A 24,952-nucleotide genomic window follows, 5' to 3' on the forward strand; every position below is an offset into this window, starting at 1 on the left:
TTAAATGGTAAACGGTCTGTATTTGTACAGCAGCTTTCTAGTCATTTCGACTACTCAGAGCACCTTTACATCACGTCCTCTTTCACACATCATTCATTCAGGAGGAATCTAAAGTTGGAGGAGACTATTCTTTCACACACATTCACACACTGAAGCTGCTTCGGGAGCAAGTTGGGGTTCAGTGTCTTGCCCAAGGATGCTTCGACATGCAGACTCATAGCTGAGGGATCGAACCAGCGACCCACTCTTCCTCTGAGCCACAGTGAAAAACTATGAAAACTGAAAGTACATAGTGAAACTATGACAACTAGGAAAATGAGATCACTTCAGTATAAAATGAGTGAAAAGATGAAGATTAGCAGGTTAGCAGATGATGGAGCATCAGATATAATCCAGACTAGCATTGCGATTGGGGGGGGGGGGGGGGGTCTGGAAGACTCAAGGGGAACCATCTCTTTATAAGTGGATTATTCATTTGTCACAACTGGCTTGTTTGAATTGTGTGTTCACATCTTCTTATACAGTTTCTAAAGAACATAGGTGCGACAACTTGTTGTGTTACTGCAACTGTGCTTTCAGACAAATGGGGAAGCTAATGTTAGAGGGGACACAAAGTCAGAGGAAAGACACAAATTCGTCATGGGGTGGAGGAAGATGACGCGAAGACGCACAAAACGTGCAAAAATATTTGTGTGAATCCTGGAAGTTTACGATCTGCCTCATAAACTGACAGTTTATGACACAACTGACGTGTCAGTGACTCTGAGATGAGCGATGAATGGTCTCTGTTTTTTCGATGTAAAGACACTGATTTATTATTGAGTGACGTGATGAAGACCGGGGCTCCAGACAAAGACCTGTGTGCTGTAGAACGGGGGTTATACAGGTTTGGGTACTGTGCAGTACCTACCAGTCACTGCGTTGGTCGTCGTTGGCAGACTCTCACGCTCATCTTTAACCGCAGTCACACCCATCCCGTACTCCGTGCCAGGTCTCAGACCTACAGAACAGGGCCAAACAGACACACTGTGATACGGAAATAAAAGGCACTGTCATGTTTTGTTTGTACAAATCCACTGAGGTGTCAGCAAATGAACGATGGGGAGGCTCTGTAGTCAAGTGGCCAGCTGTTTCAGCTAATGGCTCTAGTGCCAATGGCAAACACAAAAACGCTCTCATGTGGCTTGATTGCACAATAGATTGCAGCCTAATTGCATTTCATGGTCAGCCTGTCCTCACTGTGGAGCATTACTGTTGTATTTGCATTGATGGATGTATAGGGCCCTTATCGCAGAGCAGAAACACTACGTGCTATGATACAGCAAGCTCTGCAGGCCCTTTGGTCTCTACAATTACGCCCTCTCTCGGCCTGATTGTCTTTAATTCCTTTATTAACTCCCACAGAGGTCATCACACACAGACTCCCGCAGCATGAAATTACACCTAATGGCAAGGAAACTCATTATCAATAAAATCACGAGCGTGAAGGCAATTACAGATAATAACTGTGTGAAAGAAGTGCTGAGGTGTGTGTGGAGCGGAGGGGGACGGCGGCTGAATGGACACAGTGCTTTATTTCCATGGGATGGGCCTCCCAAGGACAAAGAACTGGGCCAGACAAAGACACTATTAGCCCTTTTTTAGAAGCTTTTTTGTTGTTTCTCATGGTGTCTAATCCTGCCATGCCACAACACACAGTGTAGAAACAAACAGCAAAAAAAAAAAAAAAACACATCCGCCTCAAAGCATGGCTTTATAATGTCAGCAGTGCAGATAGATGAAAATGCACCCGCTTTTCTTGTTTGGGCAAACTCTCACAGAGAAACAAGCAGCAGTGTTATTCCATTTAAAGTCTGAATGCCAAACCCCCCTGGGTGGTTTTCTAATAAAGTAGGCCTTTTGTAGACAGGCAAAAACATTTCACGACACAAAACAAAGGCAACCCATTGTGGAAATGAACAGGCTGAATATAACACTGACCATTTAACAGGGAGCACCACAAACACTTGCTTGAAGAATTCGGGGAATAAACACCTCACACTGTATAATCATTTTTTTCCCACAGATGCTTTTCAGCTTGTGCCATCTGGATGCAAAGTGGTAATGGACTAATGTGAACTCAAAGCAGACAAAAGAATGAGACAGTAAGTAGCCCGTGCATGTTGCCGAGCAGGACTTGGTTGTTTATTTTACTGTAGGTGCAATCAGTCTCAGCCTAATTACTCTGACATGGTGAGTGGGTGCAGGGTGATAAAATCCCATATCCTTTGAACTCTGAACCATACCAGTATCACACACTCGTGCCCGCTGCTCCTGTTTGCTCTCCTAAAAATGTCTCCCCTCCTAATGAAATGTCTTAGATAACCAGACACACCGTCTGAACAGAGATTCACTTAATGCAACAATGTAAAGCTGTTCGGATTCATTTATTGTTCATAGACTTAGAACCTCCACAATCGTAGCAGTAATATCACGTGGAATGTGTGCGTGCAAGCGTGTGGATTGAGTACCGCTGATCTTGGCCTGGGTGCTGTCCTTGGGTCCTGGGGAGAAGAGCAGCTCTCCGTGCTCACCTCCAGACAGAGGCCCATACTTGATGCGATAGTTGTCCACAGGAGCTTGGCTGTTCTTCCACTCCAGAGTGATGCTCTCGTCAGTCAGCTCCACCGTCTGCAGGTCTCTGGGGGCGTCCAGGTCTGCAACAAAGAAATGGACAATGGAGAAATGCGGACTTACCCCTAACTAAATCTAACTATTTCTAATTGAGGCCCAAACTTTAAATTGTGGATTTTCTTCATTATTCTATACTTTGAGGGACATTTGGCCTTTTGTGGAACACACGTCCACATACACACATCAGCAGGATATCCTAGCTTGTAAAATTATAGGCATACGTTAAGCATGTGTGGTCCCCACCCCTACACCACACCCCTCCCACCAGCTGACACACAGCTCATTAAACTGAGGTACAATAAACAGCTAATGGCTGTGACTGTTTTTCCTCTGGAAAGAAGGTTGTAACATTTTATGTGAAAACTTCTATTTAGTGGCCTGAACACACAACATCAAATTGTTATTTCTGTCTTACCTGTGAGGAAAGACTCATAGACAGGTATGCTGGTCCGTTCTCCCCTCCGAGCTGTCAGAGACACCTCGTACTGTGTGTCAGGGGTGAGACCTCCAAGGTGGTACTGGGTGTCAGTGGAGGACAGCTCCACCACACTGCGATCAGCGGGGTTCATGCTGGGCCCGTAGGACACGCTGACCCCGTCCACCTCGGCCACAGGCTGGAACCAGGTCACCAGCGCTGTGGTGTCAGTGACGTCACGCACATCCACCTGGCTGGGGGCATCAATCACTGAAGAGGTGGGGGGTAAATGGTAAATGGTCTGTATTTGTATAGCGTCTTTCCACTCATTTCGACTACTCAAAGCGCTTTTCCATCACATCCTCATTCACCCATTCGCACATCATTCATACAGGAGGAATGTAAGTCGGAGGAGACTGTTCTGTCACACACTGAAGCTGCTTCAGGAGAAGGGTGGGGTTCTGTGTCTTGCCCAAGGACACTTTGACATGTAGACAAATGGTTTATTCGCGGGTACAGGATGAAGACCATAAGTCTTATTCATGAAATAATGGAGCTCAGTCACAGTCTGAGCTGTCATATGAGCGAACACACACACACGAATAGACAGACTGTACAAAGAGTCGAGCGATCGCTTCATGTTCTCCCTGAACACGCTTCAGTTATTTTAAGCAGCATGAAGACGAGCAGCAGAACCAGCTGAATACAGCAACTGGTTGCATCACGTAGTGTGAAACAAAGGTCATGCTCTAGTTAACACAGTGACATAGCAGCAGATGTTTGTGCTCACAGACAGCTTGTGAAAGCTGATTGGATGCAGTGGATTTAAAAACATACTTGTTTTACTGCCAAACTTTGTCTCAGTTTTATTTCTTTCCAGCTAGAATTTGTCTTTGAGTAGAAGTAGACCTGTCAGAGTCTGGTAGAGTTGGTGCTGTGCTCTACCCACAGATGGATTTACACCCTGACCATTGAGCATGACGGTAGGGAGCACATGTTTGAGTCAGGAGGGATGGTGTGGCGTAGAGGCATAAAATGTCAGGGTGTATATATGCGTGAATACGCTCATTTCAGCAATGCAGGTGCTGAAAAATGTGACAGCCGTCTTGCATTTATGAGGTTATTCAAACTATTTACAGATCAAATCCCCGCACCATGAAGGGCGCCTTTTCGCTGGCACTGAAATTGATTTGTCACACACAAGCAACTTTAGGAAAGTCAGCGCCCTGTGCAGGGCTGATAAAATGAAGAATCTGCATTTGAGCTTAACACAGATTTGCCTTCTGAGTAGGCTGTGAGTGGTTTGTGTGTCACGATGCCATTCTCCTGGGAGGCTGGCGTCCCTCTGAGCCTGACTGCTTGACTGACTGGTGCCTCCCACACATGGTGGGCTTGGCTGGAGGGGGAAGGGGAGAGGGCGGAGGGACTCTCTTCACACAATTAGCCCCTCAGCATGAAAATCCCACAGTACGCACCCGCAAGCCGGTGTAATAGGAGACATTAAGAGAGCCTGAGTGACACGGAGAACTCTGAACCTCGTAATCCAAGTAGTGCTGACACGTGTGCACGAGTGCATGCATAAAAAGTAGATAGAAGAAACGTTCATCCCCCTTTGACTTTTTCCATCATTGTCGAAGATTGATGTGAAAAATGGCCAAATCCCTTTTCACAAACACTCAAAGAGCTATAGATAGGTATATAGATGATCACAGTATAACAAGATTTCTCATGTTAAGGAAACATTTTCCTCATTTCCTCAACTATGCAACCTACATAATTCTATCCCTTTTTCCCAGAGACACTTTTTATCTTGTTACATCACAAAATATTCTTGTCGTGACACAAAATCAATTGTATCTCATTAAAAACAAGAACCATTTCTCGGTATAACATAAGTTGGTATGTAGTTATAACAAAAAACCTCTACATGAAACGATCCAGTCGGTAGAGCCTAAACAGAGAAACTGTAGCCCAGATAATGGACGCGCTGCAGCCGCCATCAGTAATGACGATGCTGACGTGCTTCACGGAACAGTTTGACATTCTGTGAAATGCACATATTTGCTTTCTTGCTGAGTGTAACAGAAAATCAATATCACGCTCATATTCTGTCTGTTAAATATGAAGCTGGAGGCAGGAGATGATTAGCTTAGACAGGGGTTTTGTGGTGGGGTGTTTCTTGATCGTGTACAGTAACTTCCTTGAGTTTCTGCTAGTCGCCTTGCAACCTCATGGTGATAAAGCCCCACCTCCCTTTTGTTTCCAGTCCTTTTGCCACGCTATGACAACAGTCTCCTGGCAGCTCCATATACTGTATTTAGCTTATAGATATGAGAGTGTTATCGATTTTCTCAACTAACTCTTAGGTAGCGAAGATGTTGACGTGCTTCTGTATTCAGTTCAACTCCTTGTGTCTCAGGATTTAGTTAAAATGGGAAAATGTTTTGTTTCAACGAGAAGATTTTTCATCGTGGTAGTAATGTGCTGTCATACAATTTTAAGTGTTTTCTTTTCCAAAAGTTCTCAATTTGATTTTTCTCATTAGAAAGTCATTTTCCAGGTTATTCCATTCACGTAAAAAGGAGTGAGTACGTGAGTGTAGGGTGCATCTTCCCGAGCAGTGTGTGCTAGTTGTAGGCGTGAAGGATCCAACCATCAAAAAATTACAATGAAGCTACAGAGCTGGTATTGTCACCGCACTTCTCGTTTCTTTGGTTCAACTATAGAAGACAGAAAAGGAATGAAAATGCCTTATATGCTCTGCATGTAGTTGTCAGGAAAGCCCTGCTCCTACTGCTGGATGGATAAGAAAAGGTTGTGATTGGCCTCCAGTGGCATTTCAATGCATATGTCTGTTTATCCTGTCAGTGCAGACCATTTTCACACCATAAATAAGCATAGAGTGGCCTGACCCACTGCTAGATGGGAGCTGCTGAATGTGGAGAACATTAGTACTCCTGTTGAATCAGCTTTGTTGAAACAGGAGTCTCCCAGGGGGAACAGCTTGCACAGTTTGAGTCCAGGTTCAAATTTCAGCCCGGGAAGCCAGCCACAGGCTTACTTTCAAAGAAAATACACATTTAACAACTTAAACAAGAGTTGGACCAGTGTCTTAGCCTCACCTCCCCCTCCCATACCGGACACCTAAAATAACCCTAAAAATAGCCTGGTGGTTGGTGTTTATCTGGTAGGTGAAGTCACAAACTCAGTCCTGATTTCTCTCTTTACATTCCCAGCCCTGAGATCCTGAGCGCTACAAGCCATTGGGTTTTATAGCCTGATGGGGCCATGGAGATATCTTATACCTCGCCAATAGGGTTGGAAATCCATATCTCTCTTTACTACCTCTGCTAAATCACAACAATGCAATGAAATACAATGAGCTAATCAGTCAGGATTGAGACGCCAGGTTGTTTTCAATACTCCGTTGGGTGCCACAATATGGATAATCCAGATATAGAAACCAGTGAAGCTACGCATGGAATGAAGGTGACAGCCTTTTCTCGCATTTAACTTTGACACCTCTAAGTGACAATTTATTCCACAGTAACCTCTATTTCTGGGACATCAACCCCCCTCCACCTGCAGCACTGGGCCAGATTGGTGAAAAGGGAATTTAGGCTGTTCTCCTAATGATGGTTTGGTTTAGTACCACGAGGTTCAGATTCAAGTTTGACCTGCTTTTGTAGAATCCATCAGTCAGGCATATCCATCCATTGTGCCAATATGTTTCTGAAAACCCTGTTTTTATAGCAGTTTATAATAGCAGTCAAAGTTTGCATAAAGACTGATAAGATAGGGCAGACCCGCAGCCGAGGACATGTCATTTATTCACAATGTTGTGGATTAAAATCAGTCCCATTATCTCATCCCTATTGCTTTTTCCTCTGGCTACCCTGAGGATTTCCACTACAAACTGCTGACTAAATAAAACTGAGTCTCCTCTGCATATTAAGAATGAATGCCTGAAACAACAGAGTACAATATGGATTCTAACTGTTTTATGTGGATAAATTCATGCAGTGCAGGCTCACAGAAGAGAGGCCATTCCAGTTAGCAGCGTTAATGCGTACACTTACTTGTAACGACATTCTTGGAGGCAGGCGGTCCATGATTCTTGTTCTTCACCACCTCCAGTTTGACCTCGTACTCCTGGCCAGGGCCCAGGCCTGACTGCTCAAAGGTGGTCTCTGGTCGGCCGAGGGAGTTCAGAATCTCACCATCTTCTTCTTTCTGCCAGCACCAAAAAACACACCAGTCATCAACCACTACAAAGACTAGTCCTGGCATTACGCATGGGGTGGGAGGAGAAAAAGTGCCAAATCAGACATAATGGCGCTCTGGGTGGTGTTTGGACTTTAGAGTTGACAGTGGACTTTAATGGTTTAATAGAGTGTGACTTTGAGTAGATCCCAGTAGCACTGTTTGGAAGTGTTCCTATGAGCACTTAAAAAAGAAAATAAAGTGTAACACAAAGTAACATTCGCTCTGTGCTGTGTGGTCATTGGAGCTGTTAGGACATGCACAGTTTTAACTCCTGTGTTTCTTCCTTCTGGCTTGACCAAACCGTTTTCCACAGGATACTCAGCCTGACCCTCACGTAGGCACATTAAGCAATTACTGAATTTGCAGTGGGTTGTGTATGGTCTCTATCGTAGGAGAATGAGGATAATGATAGAGGCTGTGGTAGGCTCTGGAGTTCAACCTCGTCCTGGAATACAAAAGCTCCATTAACATACCGGGGAGCAGCACTCACTGTGTTTCTGAAAATGAGGTTCCAACCGTCAAAGGGAATGTCCAATGGGTCCCACTGCACCTCCACTGACGTCTCTCGGACCGACTTGAATTTGAGTCCCTCTGGCTCAGGCAGATCTGGGGGGCATAGAGCAAAACTCTGACTACAATTCATCTAGACTTGTTCTCTGCATTTTGTGAACTGCCATAGAGGATTAACATACGTGTAGCCACCCGAGCACTGACAGGAACACTCCTCTTGTTGTTGAGCACAGCATATACGCTGATCAAGTACTCCACACCAGGCTCAAGCTCCCGGATAGTGGCCATCTTCTGGTCTCCAGGCACCTGCATGTCCAGCTCCAGACCTCCAGGAGCCGTGGGCACGTAGGTGACCAGATACTCTGTCACACGCATTTCATTCTCCCAGGACAGGTCCACTGTCTCTGGGGTGACCTCCACCACTGTTAAGTCCTTGGGGGGTGAGACTGTGGAGAGACATTGAAAGTCAGTGATCTGCATTAGGGGTTTTAAAATGTTAGAAACATAGAAAAGGGAGATTTCTCCATGTCTTGTATGGAAAGAGATGGTGAATATTTGTCCAAACAACAAGTGACATTTTGAAAGAAGAGATCAGATAACATCAGACTGATGACTCAGACTTTTTCTTGTGGAAATAAGCAACTTTATCTCAACTAATTCAATTCAGAAAATATTAATATAATATGAGTGCAGGATTCAGAGTCATGTTGACATTTTTGTAAATGTCACTGGAGGCTGATGTTTTAGGTTTACATGATTTTGGAGATTTCTTTTCATTAATCAAAGATGGCGAAAATTTATGGAGGGACAAAATTAATGCATAAATGCTACCCATAAACCAAGTGCAGTGATACTAAGTTCAGTGCTATGCAACAGATATCTAATATTTAACACATGGAAAGAGTGTTGTTCTCATAGACATTTTCTTGCATTGCTCAATCTGGACCCTATTGTACACAATTTGTTCCCTATAAGTGGGAGAACAACCTGAGATCTTTGGAGCTTTCTGCCTGTCCCTGTCACCATGGGCACTTTTTCAGTCAGTAGTTTCCAAAACCACAATTCAACTTTTTCCATGTGGTTTTACAGAAAACAGCTAGTTTATGTGAATGGGAAATTAAGACTATTTTACTGTTAAGTGAAAATATAGAATCCAGAATATAGATTTTAATGTAAAGAAATGATATATAAAGGCTCCGTCCGATGCCACGTGGTGGTTACATCTCTAGAGAAGAAAAGAACATCAAGTAACACCCTGTGTGCATTTTTAGATTTTAATCTAAATTAAATTGTAAAGCAGAGCTAATGGGAGAGTGACCATTTAGGTCACCGGGAGCAAAACTCCTCCTGATAATGCTGCTCTGTGTCTGGTGGATGTGTAAACGGGCAACACTTTACTAACACATCAGCCATATCAACTATACAGGGTGATAATATGTGGAAGGCGACACATGTCATGTTAAGCTTGTTGTAAAATTGTGACCCCAAGTGGCCAAAAATATTTCGGACTTTTGCAGCACCTACCGGTAGTATGATAAAAAGACAATGGCAAACAGCGTGGAAAAAATTCTGACTGAGTAGACTGTATGCGTGCATGGTCTGTCTTACCCTCAGAGCAGTCCTCCCCAACGAAGCCTTCGTCACAAACACACACGCCGTTCTCACAGCGTCCCTGGTTCTGGCAGTTTCCTGGGCAGGTCAGTAAGGAGCAGTCCGGCCCAGTGAAACCTTCATAGCACACACAGCTGCCATCAACGCAGTAGCCTCTATCGAGACAGTTCTTAGGACATGTCTTCTCACTGCAGTCCTCGCCGGTGAAACCCTTATGACAAACACATTGTCCATTCACACAGTAACCACGGTCTAGGCAGTCATTGGGGCAAGTCAGCTCACCACAGTCTTTCCCCGCGAAGCCAACAAAGCACAAGCACTTGCCGTCCACACACTCTCCACGTCCCATGCAGTCTTTTGGACAGGTCTTTGTGCTGCAATCCTCTCCAGTGTAGCCTTTGTCGCATACGCACACTCCATCGATGCAGCGGCCACGGTCTTGGCAATTGTTAGGGCAGGAAAGCTCACTGCAGTCTTCGCCTTGGTATCCTACGTCGCAGACACATTGTCCATTGATGCACTGGCCCTTGTTGCTGCAGTTGTCAGGGCACGAAAGGATGGAGCAATCCTCACCCTCAAATCCTGGATCGCAGATGCATTTCCCGTTGAAGCAATGGCCTCTTTCATTGCAGTTCTTGGGACAGGTGAGCTTTGAGCAATCTTCTCCACTGTAACCGGTTTGGCACACACACTGGCCATTCACACACATGCCACGGTTGTTACAGTTGCCAGGACATGTGAGCTCGCCACAGTCTTCTCCAGTGTAGCCCTCTTCACAGTAGCAAGTGCCATTGATGCAACGTCCGCGGTCATAGCAGTCATTTGGACAGATGAGTTCGGAGCAGTCAAAGCCAGTCCAAGGCTCGTCGCAAATACACTCATCGTCAACGCAGCGTCCGCGGCCCAGGCAGTTGTTGAGGCAGTTGGTCTGGCCGCAGTCCTCACCGATGAAGCCCTCCTCACAGAGGCAGGACCCCTCGACACAGTGGCCATAGTCGCCGCAGTCCAGCAAGCAGAGCTCGACACCACAGTCGTCCCCCCCAAAGCCCTCAAAGCACTCACATTTGCCATCCACACAGCGGCCCTGGTCCTGGCAGTCATTGGGACACTCCGGTTCAGTGCAGTTGGGGCCCTTCCATCCAGGCTCACATATGCAGCTGCAGGAGTCAGTGCTCCAGTTCCCACGGCCATTACAGTAGGGCTTTGTGGACACTTCACCTGGTGGGACAGCAAGAAAGGAGAAGGAAGTATTTCTGAACTAGTTCAATGTCATCTCAAATCCCTCACTAAAACAGCTTGTACAAAACAGATGCAAACTCTAGCCTAATTTATGCAAGCTGCATTAGGGGGAACTCGTCCTTGGATCAAAGGAGACCAAAAGGACAACAGTTCATTCAAACAAAAGTGAGAATTAGATTTGAATGAGAGACATTGCTACTGCAAACTGGGTAAATAAATAGCATATATTGGAGATGTGCCACTCTTCTCTGTCCTCCCTAGCTGCACTTTGTAATTTATGTTGACATATCTAGTCCTAAATGTTTTGGTCCAACTTCAAACTTAACTTCAAATTATTTTATTGCCATTTCCAGAAATGTAAACAGTTGCACCTAAAATTATTCAACTCTCATTGCAAATTAGGTGTATTGGCAAGATTTACAAACTTTCAGCTGCGTTCAATGAACAACTCAAACAGGAACAATTGAAATAGACTAACACAACCAATATTACAGGTGGCTTCGCAAATTTCAACACAATACTGCAGTCTCTTTATTCAACCCCTTCTTGACATGCACGCTTTCTGCAGGTCTTTTGCAGTCACTCTGGGGTTTCTGTCCACCTGCCTCCTCAGAAACCTGGTGACAGCCGTTGATAGCTTCCTCTTTCTGCCACGTCCAGGTGGTGTAGCCAGTGTTCCTTTAGCTGTGAACTGGTGAACTATGCTTCCGACAGTATATCCAGGAATATTCAGTGCCTTTGCTATCTTTTTCTATCCTTTACCTTGTTAGTGCAAGGCAACGATCTCCTCTCTTAACTTGTTGGACAATTCTCTCGACTTATCCATATTTATAACATGCAGCCAAACATCACTGTGAGCAAACCCAGTCCAGGTATTTGATGTGTTCTGTCTCAAGCACACCTGATGCAACTAATGAGGACCTTGATTAGTTCAGCATCAGGTATGCTTGAGACCTGATTTGCAAATGCATGCTCCTATTAAGGCTACTATTCTGGTTGGATAATTTTGAGACTGCAGTAGTCATTAAAAGTTGCATTTCGTGTTGAATTTGGAGATACCACCTGCAATATTAGTTTCTAACTGCCTGCAAGGATGCTCTGACAACTCCAAAACTAATGGCTGCCACGAAACGTTGTATTGACAATGTTCAAGTTATGACAAAAAGAAGAAAAACAAAAAGAAGACTCGGGTATTTGGAAAGGGATAGTTTTCAAAGAAGTCAAACCTCACAACTGCATCACAATTTGACACTAATGTTACCGACCATAAATCTCACTGTATTGTATTAGTTATCTTAATTCATTTCATGTCTTTACATGTTGACTTCCACACTGTAGTAAAATGAATGGAAAACAATGGCAAAGAGGAGAAATGCAAAATACATTTGTGGTTAATGGGCTAAAAGATGCAAAGCCATTGCTGCCAAAAAATGATTTTAAACAATAAATAATAAATGTGTATAAAAAATTATACACAATTTGCTGGAAGAACTTTAGAAACAGACTTCATTTGAGCTGACCACATGTTGAATAAACAATAAACACAGCGCCAATCTAACACATTAATTGCAGCAGAGCAGCAGACACACTGAAAGGTAGAGACTCACCTGTAACTGGAGCTCCACAGCAGCCTGTCCCGCTACTGCACTGCTCTCTCAGACTCGACAGCTCTGACTCTAGCATCTCCAGCCTGTTCAGGATATCCTTGATGTCTGGCAGCTGGTTGTCGCAGCCGCATGCCTGCTTGGGGATACTGATGCGGTGTGTGAAAACAATCTGATTGTCACCATCTTCTGTGTGTTCCATGTGCTCGGTGTTCTGCATGTCCATCGGAGCGTTCTTGTGCTTGAGCTCGGTGCCTCCAGGCGACTCGAGATCCACAGAACAGAGGGACGTGGAGGGGACATTGATGTTGTAGATATGGTTGAACACCACCGGCTGGTCAGGGTGGGGTAGGGTGAGATTCTCCTGGGTTTTCTTAGGCATTAGAGCCTCTCTACGGTGGCGAATTACCTTCTGGACCAGGCCAGCGGTGGACAGCTGGAGGAGCAGGGCCACGGTCACGCATCCTAAGAGGAAGCCTTTCACCCCCATGATGGCCACTGAGACTGCAGCGTTGGTGGAAGAATCAACCAAACGTAGGACAGAGTCTATTCAGGTATCAAACAGATGTTCTTGTCCTAGAGTAAAAGACAGAAGGGCAAAATGAGGAAGACTGATCCATTTTGAGAATTTACTTTCCAGGCACATGTAGTCTCACACAACACAGAGCAATTCTCACAGTGTTGGATATTCACTTTTCTGGTATGCCTTTGTCTTTCAGAATAGATTCACTACTATAGCCCCCGATAACTCACCCTCCACCCCCGCCCACACACACACACTCACAATGGGGAACATAGCTGGACTGAAATATTATAGTATGACTCTAAAAAAGCAATTAACCTTCTCCTGTTGCCCCTAACTAAAGACCTCTTCCAATCCTGTTGCTGCCTCGAACCCATTTTAGCCCCTATGCTCTCAGCGGAGGAGACACTCACTTAGCGGATGACATTGGGGCATTCTTCTCACAATTGGTCCAAGGACCAAGAGCAGCAATTACTGCAGGGGTGGCGTGTGACCTTGGGGATCTGAAGCGCTCTTCTTCTGACCACGTTTAGACAGGTTTCCACAAACAGCCCTGCAACACCTGCACAGTGGGGAGCCTGTTCTTTTCTCTGCAGTCCAGACCACAACCCAAGCTGACAGATTAACACCCATGCATGGTCAAACCATTTGTGGGCTTCCTGTGAAGCACAGAGGTCTGCACAAACTTCCCTGCTACACACAAAACGGTAGGTCAGCATTCCCAGACCGCTCTTCTGGTTTTCTTTTATGTCTTATGCTTTCACCAAATGCTTCTGGGATTCTTTTAAAAAATCTGCTGGAAAAATTTACAGAAGTAACCTTAAATCCTGATGCTTTTCTCTTGCTGTACGTCCTTGCTGCATGCAAGTCTGGGTCACTTATATCTAACATTAGGTGTTACTTATGAATAAGAGGACTGATTCATAAAGGATCTTGTTTCTCTTATAATCAGATTTCTAGTTATTCATTTGAGAACTAGTACCAAAAGGGGAAACAAAATGGTGAGTATAGATTCTGCGCACGGCAATAGACTTCCCATTTTTTAAAGTGACTGGCTCAGTCTAAGTTTATATAATTTCACTTTTTACCACACCTTGTCAGAGATGCTGACACATCTCCTTTTTTTCCTCCTTGTAATAAAACCAGTGTTTGCCTTGGCAGCTCTAAAGGTTAATAGCAGCTCTTTACAGCCAACATGAAAATGTCTGGATAAGCAGACATGAAAATGCATGACTGCAGCCATGCATAGTGTGCTCGAGCCCTGTGGTGGGGTATGTATAAAGGGGTTTCATTTCCTCCACTACGCCTAACTTAGGCACACTGATGTGGATGCAGTAAAAACACATGGCATCTTTGCTGGCCATTTTCATTGTCATCATGCGTGCAGGGACAGGGAGGCTGACAGTCAGCAGGTGATATTCCAGGAAGAGGTGCTTGATCTCCTCATCCCGGCCTGATGTGTGATTAGGCAAGCTGACAGATGAGCTCAGCTTGGAGGGATCCCACGGCTTCACCCCTCCCTCCTCAGCCACCCTCTGCCCCTGATTAGACAGGCAGGGATGAACGCTTCCATGAAGGGTAGACTGTAAAAGTGCTAATGTAGCTTGCCCACCCGCCACCCCCCAAACGCTCACCAATACAGTCACACCGCTGTGCCCAAGCATCACAAACTAGGGATTAAATCAACAAAATAGCCAGAAAATTGCTTTGAGTTGCTGTTAAGGTTTTAGTTCTGGGCGGATGGTTAGCTTTCTCACTTTGAAGGCTGGCTGCTCTCCACATGGACCTCTGAGCGAGGCAACTGAGAGAGCAAAGCAGGCTTTGTGTGAGAATCTGTGGCTCTGGTAAAACGTGGCTTTATTCCGAAATAGATGAAGAGAATAGACTACCATAGAGTCGGAGAAAAATTCTGATTTGGCCTTTTCTCCTCCTAGCTGCCATATACTACTCTTTAATATGAAGCAGAACAATCACAATAAGAGAATCTGAGTGTGACCCTGAGAACACAGAGCCGATCCGTTTGTTTGGACTTCCTTCATGAGCACCCTGTGGCCCTGGCACTATGCTAATGCAGCTGGTTTCTGGCACTGTAGACATGGACTTGATACAATCTGACTGCTGCTGCTTTGTTACCCCCTCACTTGGTTTTGCTCTATAGTTAGTTTCTCAAACACCAACAAAGCTTGGTGCCTGCCTTGTGCTTGAATGTGAGGGGAATTTTACCAGGGGAAACTAGCTGGCACACACACATTTAGTGCAACTGATCTAAATTACCCTGTTGTGAATGAGTGCTAGCGAAACACTTAAAGTTTTACACCTCAAACAGTGGAAAGCTGGAAACGCTTTCAAGATCCAGTTGGGGTCCATTTCAAAAGAGTCTTTTGCTGTCAGGAATGTTGAATTCATTTTACAGTATTGTTGTTTGGGGATTAAAGTAAAGGGGTGCCTCAATCAAATAGCAAACCCTAACCCTAACCATGACCCTAGTCCTAACCCTGCCCCCATGACTACAAAAGTGAAGAGTTCTTCATATCATCCAAATCCACTAATCTTCCATTCAAACCAAAAATATTCCTACCAAAATTTTAATGTGTCATTTGTCATTTAAAATTTGCCCACTACAGACGTGGTTCAATTTCTGATCTGACATTTGAACAGTTTGGTTAAAGGTCCCATATTCTGCTCATTTTGAACATCATCTTGGTATTTCAAAGTTGTACCAGAATAACTTCATATGGTTTAATGTTCAAAAAACATGTTACTTTTCTCACACCAGACATGGCTGCAGCAGTTGTTTTCACAGCCAGATCTCACAGAAATACGTGGCAAGACTACAACTTTTTAACAACGTACCGAAACAAAGTCAATGGAGATCAACAACCCATCGAAGTTTGTGAAATAGCCATAAAATGTAATTCTTTTTTTTTTTTTTCGTGTACTTTAGCACGATTTTCTGACTAATGTATCTCTATTGGATTATCTTTCTGTCTGCATCACGTCTTTTTCTGTCAGTAGGACTTCTGTGGGATCTGGGAGCACAGAAGCTCTGCTGTTATTTCTCATTTTATATAAATTTTTTAACTATAATCTATACATTACCCAACATTTAACCACCAGATTTTATCTTTGTTTCCTCTCTTTATTCTATCAGTACACATCAGTCCGCAGCAGTCTGGAGGGTCCGCTGTCAGTCAACATGTGTTTGATAAGTCAACCATACGAGCGGTTCATGCTATGACCATCCATTTTAATTCATTTCTCCTTCCATCCTGGAATTACGGCTCGACTGTTTCTGTGGAGGTGAAGACGCTCTGCTTTTCCTCACTGTCGCCACTTCCTGTTAAACATCTCCCAACATAAAACCATGACAGTGTCTTTGACGGCTCAACAATACGGCGAACTATCGTTAAGGCCACCAGTCTGAATTATTTCCTCCTCCATTCTAAAAGCAATCAAGTTGCTGTTTTTCATAGCGGTGGCATCATTATCCACGAGCCTAATCGACTGCTTTGCATTACGTTACAAAACTTTTATTATTACTTTGGTACTATTATATGGTTTATATTTCTTCATAGATCATCTGCAGTGTTGTTGCTAATTAGGTTGTACTAGATATTTCATATATTCAATAGATATATCTTTTAAATAAGTTCACCATGTTGTGGGCGTGTTCGACTATTGTTTGGGGCTCTCCGCCATCAGTTGGCTTCATCCCATTTAGAATTGTCTAAACACCGCTGTGTTTTTTGAAAAAAGGCTTTGAATGTAAAATGTGAAGTTGCTCATTTAATTTTTCATTTCGTAGAATAAGTGGCTGAGAAATTAACTTTCTGCGTGTGTGTGTGTCACATCCCTCATTTGATCTTTGCACTTGTCACTTTCATAGATTTCATCAAACTGGACTTTAGACTGTGAAATGCATCCAACCTTTGTCACCTTCATATATTTCATAGAGCTACTCCTCATGTGTTTATCCATAGTACTGTCCAGATTTTCTTTGTTCAGTCAATATTTCATTTCATGTTTCTTCATCTTCTAACTACTAGCCTACTATTCCACTCAGGAAATACATTTGAAACTTTCAATTCAGTTTTAATATTGGGCTACTTTATTTACTTCCTTTCATGAAGTGTGTCTTCAAAGTGCTCTCTGAAACTAGACCTTGGTTGCCTTGTGTCCATGAGATGAAAAAAATGAAAACTTTGTCATAGAGTTAAACTAAATACATCATTAGAAAGGTGTCGGCCTGGAGGGTGACAGAGGTCAGTATGAAGATTCTACATGGCTCCTGCTGTGTAATACTGACCTTTGAACTTTGACCTCAGAGCATGTTTGAAGGTTTATAATTCAGCATGATAAGAGGTTACACACATGGGACCAACTGTTATAGAGAGCTCCTGACCTCAGGTATCATGTGAGTGTAGGCAACAACTGGGTGGGATGTCAAATATGGTTCAAATTAATTTTCACCGTTTTTGGAAAATCCTCCAACTCAGATTCCTCCTGAATGAATGATGTGTGAATGGCTGAATGAGGATGTGATGTAAAAAAGCAATTTGATTAGTCGAAATGACTAGAAAGGTGCTATACAAATACAGACCATTTACCATTTACAGCACATTTAGTGAAAGTCAGAGCAGAAGAAAAAGAGAGATGATGGTGTTTTTTCAGAGTTTGAAGGTTTCTAGATACACTGGGGACGCATATTTACATCGCATTAAAACATTAAAAAGTGAGTTTTGCATAATATGGGACCTTGAAACAACTATTTAGTTAAGTTTAGGGAACCATCACTGCAATGGGTAAAAGTGTCACAGAAAATGCTTTGAACACCAAGTCACACCAATCTACAGCGACCTCCTCCTTCTGTCGCCTCATAACAATGCAGGTCATGCTACATCCTTACTTGCAGAACAACAGGGTTGAGGTTCTGCAAAGATAAACCTATACACATCTGTGGGTCCACACGGTGAAAAGTGTTACCATCTCAACAATTCAAACAAGCTGATTGGTTGATCCAACACAGGATGCAGGTTCTGACATTAACACATCTACATACATTACGTGGGCAATATGCAGGTAAAGCTGCATGTCGGTGGTATGCACCGAGCCTCCCAAACAAAAGTTAACAAAAGATGACAGAGTTTACGAGAAGTGCTTCTTTACATCCCATAAGTGTACTGGAAAAAAATGGTACGCATCCAACCAGCTGAAGCAGCAATACCTTCCTCCATCCATGCAAGACCAAGTGTTTTCAAGCATGTCTCTGGATGTTGCTTCTTTTCCTCCTCCATGTTGTGTAAGTCTAGAATCTTAATCCTCAGGCAAATCAAGAGGATACATTTATTTCACACAAAGAAGGACCAAGGGGATCAAGATACAAGTAAAACCAGGACAGTCTAGTCAGCACAAATCCCCATAAGCTACTGAACAGCCCCTGCCTGCCTGACATGGCGTGTAAAGATCGGCCTTGCTATGGTGGTCTGTCACTTAGCATAGATCTTGTTTCCATTTGGACAGGACTGTGTCAGTGGAAATAAATAAATCCCTGGTGGATGATTACTTTACCAGTGTTCGTTTACTACTACTGTCTCCCATCTTTTAGACGCAAGTTATACTTTCAGTTAGTTGAGAAATTGATGAGCAGACGTTCTGTCTGGGGAGGATCGCAGACATCATATCCAGAAGCCGGATTTCTTTCAAACTCAGCCAAGGCCCCATGCCGACAAACTTAATCGTCACTGTAGTTCACCTTTGCTGAGACTCTACCATATGGCAGGTCTGAGATAAGTCATAGAGGAAAACTATTGGTCGGCGAGCATTCAGCAGCAGTTATATATACAGCCATACATGCAATGTGTTTTGGCACAAAAGAGGCAAGTGTTAGACGTGTGGTAGTTTCTTTAAAAGCTGACCAACATGGACGTGCTCTCAGTGCTTTCGATGAAGGGAAAAAGAAAGACTTGCTAACTATCAGTGGATTATGGCAGCAGTGTGAACAGACAACACAGCATCCGTCTGATAACTTGACAACAAACAAACTGAATAATGAAGCAGCGTGCCCCACTTGGTGTGTAAAAGCTGTAAATATTCAATGACTACAACTACAACTCAAGTCCCAGGACTGTATGTTAAACAGGTCTGATAGGATGCACATGCTTTCTTTTCATTTCTGAAGAATTTATCAAGCTTGCCTAGTTTTGTAGGTCACCCACGACAAAAACTCAGCTTGCCTTCTTTGGTACAGAATCCAAATCTGGGTCGCTGGAATAAGGACTGAATGACGGGTTATTGTCTGGGGCTCTTTTCACCTTGAGATACTGTCACACTGGAACAGGAGAAAATGACCAGGAAATGAGCCTCAGTCACGGATACTCACTGTCAAGAATCGTGAAATATACATCTTTTCCTAATTCCACTTTAAAGAGCAATCTCATATCCCAAAGAACCCCAAACCACTAGAAATGAAATCTGCTGATAAATATATTTATCACAATTAACTTGCCTGCAGGGTGAAAGAAGCCTGCCATGTATGTCCTGAGCCAGAGCAGGTGATTATTGATTTGGATCCTGTATCTCCACCAAGGTCACAGCCAGCGAGGCAACGACTTGCTGAGGACAGCACTATGGCTGTGAGTTATAATCTTCAAACACAGAAAGGAATTTCTGGGAAAAGGCATAGCTGGAGTTGACTGCTTGCGTGCGATCGATGGTACGGTTGCTGCTGTTTCTCAGAAAAGCTTTTTCAAATTTCATCATCTCACGCTCTGGAAGGCACACGGCATCTTTCTCAGTCTGCCTTTTACCACCAATGTGGCCATTGCTGTTGCGCTGAACAACTCAAAAACCCCGACAATGGAATTAAAAAGTAAACCGATTGGTTAATGGCTTGAGAGATGCAGCATTAGACAACAAGACTAAGAGGTAATCGGTTGCGACTCATTTCTTGTGAGGGAAATGAGTGAGCAGGTAAGATGAGGATGAATGCAAGGTTTGGGTGAAAAATGGCAGTGATGTGGTCAGGCCAGGACATTAGGACACAGCTAATTGGGCAAAGACAAGCCTCGTCTTAGTCGGCTCCTCTGGAAAACTAACCATGTCTGGCAGATGTATGTTTCAAAGGCAAGTTGGGTTCAGCAGGTCAGTGCACGCCTCATAGATCAACACGAATGACGGCAACAAAAAAGAATCGTCATTTCTACGGGATGGAACCAGTTTCATAGACTGAATAATGTGTCTGAAGTATAAAACTATAGAAGATCTTTTTATCGTATCATTTTATGCCTGTGTTTGTGTCTTTAAAGTTGCACTATTCCATATGTTTGTACTTACAATGAGTCAAATGAGAAATGTGTATGCAGCGTCAAACTACCAGCTGACTTTTAGTGTCTTGTACTTTATTGTTTTTGATTTACTGTTTTGGTTGTGTCTCATTATCCTGCTGTTTTTAGGTTAATATCATGTGCACTTGGCTGCTCGTTTGGTGTGTAATTAGTCAAAAAAACGGATCGATGATCCAAAAATGAATCTGCATTTTTCATTACAAAAATGAGTAATTTTGTAAATGTGAATATATGCTGCTTTTCTTTGCTTTTCATGAAACCGAACATCTTTAGTCTCTGGACTGTTCCTCAGATCAAATAAGAAATTTTGATTGCAGCATAGATAACTGTTTCTGACATGTCATAGACCATACTTTAATAATAGTTGAGGAAATTATCAGCAGATGAATCAATTAAACAAAATGAATGAAAATGTATTAGTCACACCCCGAAACGCCTCATCTGCAATAACTTTTTGTGGTGACAATATGTTATGTTTCCAGGTTGATCTGCCGTCACTTCGTGGAAACTGTTACAGATTTTTCACTGCTTGAAATATGGAGAATTCAGTGAAATCACAATGAAGAAATCATTTGGATCGCTTTTCACACCCAACAAATCTGACTGAATGCAGTGACATGAAATAAATTAAGCAAATCAATATTTTCACTCTAAGTGTGTCTGTCGTTTTTTTCCCCATGTGGTAAGAAATGAAAGATAATTTACCTCGCTAAACAGAAAAGAAATGGACAATCTGCTGTTTTTGATGGATGAAAAGAAGACTGGTTTCATCAAACCAAGGCTGCGCTCATTGGCTTTGCGCTGTGACCCCATTGGATCTGATGACACAGATAGCGGGGGAGTGGTGGGGGTTAGTGTGTTCATGACTGATAAGGCAGACAACGAAGCTGCATCTGAGATACCGGCAGAAACACTTATCTGGATACTTGGAGAGAGCTCTCTGCCAAGGCCGAACCCTATCGCACTCACAGAGCCGCCAGAGTGATTTGGAGCCAGAGTTGACACGTGTGACTGATACTGCCCCAAAAAAGTCTATTTCTTCAACCAAAACCAATTTCCGACTCTGACATTAAGATACGGGGGAAACAAATGTTTAGAGCACTCACTGGGCCAATCGTACATCAGACAGTCAAATCTCAATTTAGTTTTTACTGCATTGTGATTTGACTTGTGGCTCACTGTGAGGCCCATCAATATTCTTTATGGCTCTTTCCCTGCGGTGCCTCCGTCTTGCACTGCTGTTCTTGCTGGGTCCAGATGGAGAGTTTGGATGGTAGTCATTGTTCATGAGCTTTTTAACATGCCGGGTGCTGGTGACCTAGTGTTTATTAGCCTAACCCCTGGTGCTGTGGAGGCTTGGCAGCCTCATGCGCAGCCTTTACAGCACATCCACCTGCTGTTTTCTCCAGACACTTGTAAATGCATAGCCCTCCATTCTACCTACTTCCTCTCCTCAACTTTCGCACTACACTGCAATTACTATAAAAAATCTGGCTTGTACCTGGCTGCTGCCTGTGTCGTAATGCTACACAGAGGTATTGATTTCGACTTCTGGGACTTGTCTAAACTTACCATGTAAGTAACACCTTCCCTCTCAGGTAATCAGCTGCAAGGTAAGAGCAGAATCTCCTTGCAATCTCAAAAGAGCTTTTGGCTGAATAGAGCATCTTGGTTCATTTTGCACAAATTTCTTTCCTTGTGAGGTTTTGAACATGTTACTACCACTGTATTTTCTGTGGCATCCAGACATAACATAAAAAGACTTTGTAAGGCCTATTGCAAACTGCATATTTCAGCACTTAAAACTTGAGGTTTGTTGGTTACTTCCATTCTAACCGGATGGAATGGATTTTTTTCTCTCAACTAGAAATGGGAGCGAGCATTGGCTGTGATACCCGGACATCTGTTTGTCCTTGTCTGTGATGAAAGCCCAAAGCGTGTTGCGTGTCCAAATTGGGAGTGCCTTCCATTCAAACACTTGTATGAGCCTAATGACCCCAGTCCCCGGGGTCGGCTCTTCACCGGCTTCCCGTTTTTTTTTTTTTTTTACCATTTTAACCAATTTAAATTGTTTGCCCCTCTCAAAAGGGCCCCCATCTTGTGCCAAGAACAGTATGGCTCATGTGTTCCAATGTGCAAGGTCAGTGGTGGAGGCAAAGTGTCAGAGCGAAGTGTCTACCACATGTGTTCATCTATTGGATGGTTCCAATGGAGGGCTGGGTAATACAAAGGCATCCCGGATCTCACAGCTCCAGCACTTCCACTCCTTTCCCCGTCGCACATTAGCATCAGAGGAACATTACAAACCATCTGGGATGATTAAAACACTGGATTTCTTTGAGGGGGTCTTTGTTGTGCAGTGATGATTAATCTGACTGGGCCTGAGTGGGACTGTGTGGTGACTTTTCTAGGAATAATATATTCATTGGTATAAATTCTGAACCTTACAAACATTTATTTGAACACAAAGCCAGTGGAGAAAAAGTCATATTACGCTTTGATGCAGTCCTTCAAGTTCGGCCACAAATTTAAGCTTTTTCTAAAATGAGCTAATTCATACAAAGAAGTGACACCTTCATAAAACTCAGTAGGATGTATCCTCTGGGCACCATGAAATCTGTACAAACATGTTCTAATATCTAGGCAATACGTTTGGGTATTACTGTTTGACCAAAAATACAAACATCACATTCTCTTAACATTATCTTCAGTTTCACTGTGCTGAGTGTCTCATTTGGTCGACAGGTGCTCGTATGCACAGAGGAGAACAGTCCAGGTGAAATTATCCTAAGATGCATTCACATTTCATTTAATACTACACTATCTTGAGCCAGCAAGACATTTTAGCAGAAACCAGTGACAATGTTGAAGAAGAGAGACAAGGGGAAGGGCAGGAGGGGAGGCAGCAATGGGAGTCTGGATCAGCCTGAATTAAAGATGACATTCATTTAGTTTAACCAAAACATCTCTGCATCTCTCTTGAGTCTTGCCCAGCGTGGGTCATCTTGAATACCCATGATTATGGTTTGCTTTCAATCACCAGTGGAGGAGCTAAGTGAGGTTAAAGACAGCCACCCTCTCACAGAGCTTTGTAGGGCATGGAGCATTGGGAGCTAACAGCTGTTCAAACAAAGGCCCATTTCCCACTCATCGTTGTGCCGAGTGTCAGTGTCACTGTCAGCGGCTACTCCTATGCGTAGCCACAGCATCATGAAATATTAATGCACCGAGCCTGCACTGCCACCTACAATCGGACAGCACGTCTGTTGTGCAGAAGTAGACAGCATGTGAGCGGGAATGCATGTTTGAATATCATTAGATTGCGAAAATAAATCAAAATCTCCCAAGAGACTTCAGATCAATCGACAAGCCTGCAGTGAACCTGGAGACGCAGCTATGAAACACAGCCAGGCTCCGTCACTGTGTCCACATCTCCTCGTCACACACAATCACCATCCAGCAGACGCTGCCCTGGTATCCTGTGGGTCTCCTCCATCACAGCCCACCTTAAATCTCCATACACACCAACTCTCTTTCCTCATGGACTCACCCGTTCACCCCTCTCCTCCGTCCAATCCTCTCTTGCTAAGATGTGTATAGGGGTTCTGTTATCAGGTACCATGAGGATACAGATTTTCTCAAACGGCTCTGGGGGGGTATGAAGTGTAAATCTTAGAAACCTGCAATGAATCCTGCTGTACACTGCCTTCAGGAAATGCTAACTTACCTTAAAGAGCTTCATGAACTCATTCAGTGGGGAATTCACTGTGGTTTAGAGTTGAGGCTCGAACTTTAAAGTGAGACTACGTCAATTTTGGAAGCGCGTTCATTCTCTTCCAAATAAAAAGTTGAAATCATGAAGAGTAAAGCACACACTTTCTAAAATCAATACACTCGGGGGGGTTAAAGATCATCATCATGTTGCTGCTACGTAATCACTTGATCTGGTATGACCAGTAGCTGATGTTGGCTAATGTTCGCAAACTTTAGATATACAGTGTAACTGATACTCCTGAGTATTAATTATTACTCTTCGAGTGTGCAGTGCAGTGTGTGTGGGTGTGTGTGTATGTGTGTGTGTGTGTGTGTGTGTGTGTGTAAATGTGTAGGTGTGTGTGTGTATCAGTGAGGCTGCCAGTTTACAGCCGGCAGTGTGTATGCTGGAGATCTGGGAGAGGAACCAACCAGCAGCATCTAATGCAGAGCAGCTGTCTGTCTCCTGGGTTACACAAGCCTACTGTCTGCTGGCAACCATAAACTGTACAGCTGGACCTAAACCATCAAGAAGCACACACACACACACACCCATACACACACACACACACACACACATACTGACCCTACCCATCTTTCTTCTGTTATCCCATCACACCACAATGCGGCATCAACTCTAATGCCAGCAGAATAATTCCGGACATCATCACAGACATCCATCCCTGAAGACATCACTCTTTTTACCTGCTCTGGACATGTGTAGAAAAGAACCAGCAAGAGCAAAAACGTTCACGGTAAAGACATAACCGGTACCCAGGCGCACAAGTAAAGAGAAAAATTAAATCTAAGAAAAGTCTCTGAAGTCCTCACTTGAAAAACATGTGTTTCACTGGAGGTGGTAATACAGCATTCAGCTTGGTCACAAACACTGGATGAGCCATGAAACAGTTTGTGGATGAATTAACAGAAAATTAATTGAACATTAGTTTTAATAATCAGTTAATAGTTTGAGCCATTCATCATGTCAAATGTTGGCTGGTTTCTACTTTTCACA

General features: G+C 43.6%; 1 protein-coding gene across 2 annotated transcripts in view; it reads right to left on the bottom strand.

Annotated features, from left to right (window-relative positions):
* tncb (tenascin Cb) overlaps nucleotides 1-12,808 on the bottom strand; it is a 28,165-nt gene extending 15,357 nt beyond the window's left edge. For both annotated transcript variants that reach the window (XM_070833783.1, XM_070833782.1), the window contains exons 1-8: nucleotides 12,322-12,808; nucleotides 9,473-10,693; nucleotides 8,047-8,310; nucleotides 7,845-7,960; nucleotides 7,168-7,321; nucleotides 3,089-3,358; nucleotides 2,511-2,696; nucleotides 911-1,000 (exon numbers count right to left, since the gene is read on the bottom strand). In XM_070833783.1, the coding sequence (XP_070689884.1) occupies nucleotides 911-1,000; nucleotides 2,511-2,696; nucleotides 3,089-3,358; nucleotides 7,168-7,321; nucleotides 7,845-7,960; nucleotides 8,047-8,310; nucleotides 9,473-10,693; nucleotides 12,322-12,808 (2,788 nt within the window). The remainder of the gene's footprint in view (nucleotides 1-910; nucleotides 1,001-2,510; nucleotides 2,697-3,088; nucleotides 3,359-7,167; nucleotides 7,322-7,844; nucleotides 7,961-8,046; nucleotides 8,311-9,472; nucleotides 10,694-12,321) is intronic.
* Between the last annotated feature and the right edge of the window lie 12,144 nt (nucleotides 12,809-24,952).

The sequence above is a fragment of the Pempheris klunzingeri genome, chromosome 7 (genome assembly GCF_042242105.1).
Source record: "Pempheris klunzingeri isolate RE-2024b chromosome 7, fPemKlu1.hap1, whole genome shotgun sequence".
Classification (NCBI taxonomy): Eukaryota; Metazoa; Chordata; class Actinopteri; order Acropomatiformes; family Pempheridae; genus Pempheris; species Pempheris klunzingeri.